The following is a 4,852-nucleotide window of genomic DNA, read 5'->3' as shown; positions in this document are numbered from 1 at the left end:
ATGGGCTCACATCGGCCTAGAACTGATGCAGGCCTATCGACTTTGAAATCGGAAGATAGCTCGCATGGGAAGCACTCCTCGATACGAGGTTCCACCGACGTTCTACCACCGGCCGGCTGCGATGATGAGGGACAATTTTAGATGTTTTAGCCATCACTGTTGTAGAATTCAAGAAAGGAGAAGAAGTTGATGTTGTGACAAGCACGAATTGAAGAGAAGGATGGACTCAAAGAAAATGGAGAAGCTTGTAAAGATTTGGGAAAAGGTTTGTAAAGATTGTAAAGATTGAGAAATCGGCCTATTTATAGTGGGCGCTTCAACGGTTTGAGGAAGCTAATGGTCGACCATCAGCCGCCTTCAATTAATGGCCTTGGGAACTATGCGGACGCGACCCTTCAATCACTTCTATCGCTGACGTCATGGGATTGACATCATGATCGAGGCATCGGAGGATTGAGGATCAAATCGTTTCTTATCATCTTACTCTGAGAAACGCGGGGACTATCTGTATACGGTCAAAATCAGGTATGCTCGATTTTATAGGCTCGAAGAGTCGCTTCGAGCCTAAGTTCAAAATGGACCGGGCTCGAGCCCGATTGTGGATTACAAGACTTGAAGATCGAAGTGCTCGATGAACACCGAGGCTAAGTATGACCAACCTCGAGATAATCCCGTTATGGTTTTATAACAGAAAGAGCGAGATTCCCGCAGCGGCCCTAAGATCACAGCGTAAATTCCGGAACGGATTTGTACTAGGCGGTTAGACAGCTGTATAATGAGATTCCCTACTATAATTAGAAGTGTACCTTATTCAGGATTCCCCTACTATATAAGGATCCCATTCATTTGTAACGGACGAGTCATTGACAAGAGAATATACATACATCACTTTCTTGCTTACTGCTCATCTGAGTTGCCTTGTAATTTATTATTCTCGCTAGCTCGAGGTCGAGACTTGCTTGCACAATGGATTGATTTGCTTTACTTCTTCAATTTATATATTTCATTCTTTGTTTATCAATTGGTATTGGATTAAATCACATATCTTTAAAATCACAATATAAAGTTTAATTGTTACTCGAATATTAGAGTAAACACCTATGTAAGACATCCTAGCTAAGAGTGTACTTCAAGATATTTTTTTACATAAAACATGACACTATTCTTCAATCTACCTTCACCTATGATGCCAGCAGGATACATCAATATAAAGATACTATTCCTTAGCCATGAGAATGCAAACATATATATATATATATATATATATATATATATATATCGGCAAGGTGATGTAGCATCTCTTAGATACTAGGAGAGGCATTTATCTAATTTCTAAATTTTTTGTGTTTTCCCTCCTATTAAATTAAAAGAAATTTATTAGGTTTTACCTACAGCTATATGGGAATGAGAAAGACACTATCAAACAAGTAAGGTTTAAATTGCAGCCTCACAATAAATAAGGCAAGGAAAAACACCGTTTTAAAATTCTATATCCATGAATGTCGGCTTTTCAACCTCCAGCATTTTAAAAGTTAAACCTGCAGTCACTATCTAATTTGTTGTGGTCGTCCTTCGCTGATGAAGAGTGAAAAAACTTCCCATTCTTTTACCTTGCTTTTTTCTTTTCTCCAATTTTTTCTGCTACATATTTTTATTGTGAGGTTGTTATGCTCTTTCACCCAAAGAAATATGACTATATTATAATTAGTTTAGTGAATTTGTTGAGTTTTGTATGTGATGGTTTGTTTTGTTATTTTCCTTTTGAAGTGAAAACGTTGCCAATCTTTTCTCCCTGCTTTTATCTTTTCTCGAATTCTTTCTAATATTTTTTCTTCATTGTGAGGCTGGTATGCTCTTTCAACCAAAGAATTCTGATTTTATTATAAAAAGCTTAGTGGATTTGTTGAGTTTTGTATGTGATGATTTGTTTTGGTGTTTTCTTTTTGCGTTTGATCCCCGAAATTCCCATCTTTCACATGTTTAGACTTGTCAGATTTCAATTGCCTTTGTGATACTAATCAGTGAGAATTAAACGTAAAACATTCTTGTATATCATCTATTTATGCTTGTAAATATTTTCCTTACTTTGTCTCCTACACTCTTTAGCTTTATCTATTTTGTGGTGCATTTGAAATGATGATCAAAGAAATAATATAGTACTCATGTCTAATTCATCAATATTGAATGTACTTTTTTCATGTCTAACCCATGGAAATAGTCCCTTTTCTTTTTTTCTTTCTTTTTTGCGCTAGGACGAAGATGTGGCAATACTTTAAAGCCTCTTTGGATAAGTGTTTTAGGCCTTCTAGAAGGCTAAGATTAGTGGCAAAAGAAGACTAAAAAGTGGCAAATGTTCAGCCACGTTTTTGCCATGCAAAAGCCAAGTTTCATGCAACTTCAACTATAAAAAGGCTCTCACTTGACAAGAAAAAATCATCAGCAAAAACAAGCATCATTCCTCTCCTTTCCTTTCACTCCTTCCTTCTTTTTTTTGTTGTCCAATATTATATATTGGTTGTTTCCTTTCTTATTTACTTTTCCTACTTGCTAGCTGGGTTTGTAATATTTTATTTTGTATCCTCTATCTAATTAGAGATAGGCTTGTTTAATCCTGGGGAAACGTTTCACATTGCTGAAATAGTTTCTTAGGACAGTGCCCAGCACGACTCAAGCCAGTTGGTGTATTTTCGCTCACAAATAATATTATTGCAGTATTATTATTATTGTTGTTATTTTCGGTATCATTTCCCTACAATCTAAGAACCTATGGCAAATAACACTGATGCTGAAAATACTACTGATACCGCCAATATTGGCGTTACGTCCGCTGCTCCGGCCCCAGTTGCACTGCCATATGCCAGGCCATTTCCAGGTGTGTCAAATATTGAAATTTTCGCCAATGAAAATTTCAAGCGTTGGAAAGAATGTATTTTCTCACTGCTTGATGTCCATGGTGTTGCACATGCACTGCTGCATCCACAACCTAGTGCAGACGCTGATAATAAAATAATGAAATCATGGCAATATGCCAACAAGGTATGTCGTCATACAATATTGCAAACTATTTCTAACGAACTGTTTGACGTATATTGCAGTTATAAAGAAGCAAAAGCTATATGGGAAGCTTTAATTAAAAAATTTACTACTGAAGATGCTACAAAACAAAAATTTGTAGTAGGAAAATTTTATCAATGGCATATGAGAGATGATAAAGAGATGAACGTACAAATCAATGAATTTCAAAAATTGTTAGAAGACTTAAAGGCCGTAGGAATGTCTTTACCAGAAAAGTTTGCTGCTGGAGTGCTAATTGAGAAGCTGCCTGACTCATGGAGTGACTACAAAAACAACTTAAAGCACAAACAGAAAAATTTCACCATTGAGGAAATTGTGACCCACATTCTAATTGAAGATTCCAACAGAAAAGAATCTGCCAAAGCTAGGATGACAACTCTCAAAGCAAACTTAGTGCAAAGCAGCAACAACAACCGCAAAAGGTACGAGAATAAGTCTCAAGGTTGCAAGCCTAAAAATCCTAACCTTAAAAGAAAAAAAGGCTCTTGTTTTGTTTGTGAAAAACCGGGCCATCATGCCTCACAGTGCAAGTACAGAGCAGGAAATGACAAAGGAAAAACTAATACTCCTAAGGCTAACTTAGCCGAAGGAGGTGATATTATTGCAGCTGTCATTTCTCAAGTAAACATTGTAGCACATGCAAAAGAATGGGTGATAGGCTCTGGGGCTACTCGGCACATTTGTGCAAATCGAGAAGCATTTTCCTCTTATACTCCTGTAGAGGATGATAGAGAAGAAGTCTACCTTGGAGACTCAAGTACTACCAAAGTCTTGGGTAAGGGTAAAGTTCTCCTGAAACTCACTTCGGGAAAAACTTTAGCCCTTGTTGATGTACTGCATGTTCCTACTATGAGGGCAAACTTGATCTCTGTATCCTTGTTGGGAAAAGCCGGAGTGAAAGTGTCATTTGAATCTGATAAGATCATAATGACCAAAAATAATGTGTTTGTGGGAAAGGGCTATTGTAACCAGGGACTCTTTGTACTTAAGATCATTGCATGCTAATTGGATATGGAGAACATAGTGCTGCATATAGATTTCTTGTTTTAAAAGTGATGTTCTTGATTGCAATACTATAATTGAGACAAAGAATGTTGAATTCTTTGAACATATTTTTCCACTATCTGATAAAATTTCTCATACACCTGTTAAAATAAATAGTTTGAAATTACCTCTAATAAGGAATTGAGAAGGAGTAAAAGGCCTAGGAAAGAATATTTTTCATATGGAAATGATTTTCAAACTTTTCTTGTCGATAATAAACCATCAAATTATTTTGAAGCTATATCGTCTTCAGATGCTAAACATTGGAAAGAGGCAATAAAAGTTGAAATTGATTCTATTATGAAAAATAATACATGGATTTTAACTGACTTACCTCATGGTGCAAAACCTATTGGTTGTAAATCGATTTTCAAAAAGAAATTTAATCCAGATGGATCTTTAGATAAATATAAAGCTCGGTTAGTAGCAAAAGGTTTTTCTCAAAAATAAAATATACATTATTTTGATACATTTGCACGAGTGACTAGAATTTCTTCTATTCGAGTTTTAATTGCCTTAGCTTCAATCCGTAAGCTTTTTATCCACCAAATGGATGTCAAAACTGCTTTTTTGAATGGTGATTTAGAAGAAGAAATTTATATGGTTCAACCTGAAGGTTGTGTCATTCCTGGAAAAGAAAATAAAGTTTGTAAATTAATTAAATCTCTTTATGGCCTTAAACAAGCTCCTAAGCAATGGTATGAGAAATTTGAACAAGTCTTACTGAGAGACG

General features: G+C 35.8%; 1 protein-coding gene across 1 annotated transcript; it reads left to right on the top strand.

Annotated features, from left to right (window-relative positions):
* The first annotated feature begins 2,766 nt into the window (after positions 1-2,766).
* LOC109238477 lies at positions 2,767-4,080 on the top strand. Its single transcript, XM_019404947.1, has one exon. It carries the CDS (start codon positions 2,767-2,769, stop codon positions 4,078-4,080), a length of 1,314 nt encoding a protein of 437 aa, XP_019260492.1.
* Positions 4,081-4,852: the final 772 nt, after the last annotated feature.

This window comes from Nicotiana attenuata, unplaced genomic scaffold, assembly GCF_001879085.1.
Source record: "Nicotiana attenuata strain UT unplaced genomic scaffold, NIATTr2, whole genome shotgun sequence".
In the NCBI taxonomy this organism is placed as follows: domain Eukaryota; kingdom Viridiplantae; phylum Streptophyta; class Magnoliopsida; order Solanales; family Solanaceae; genus Nicotiana; species Nicotiana attenuata.
The sequence above is the reverse complement of the archived record's forward strand: the minus strand, read 5'-3'. Positions and strand labels throughout refer to the sequence as shown.

Bases quoted from the DNA above. Each gene is read 5' to 3' on its own strand.
- LOC109238477 (XM_019404947.1), top strand. From the start codon at position 2,767: ATGGCAAATAACACTGATGCTGAAAATACTACTGATACCGCCAATATT.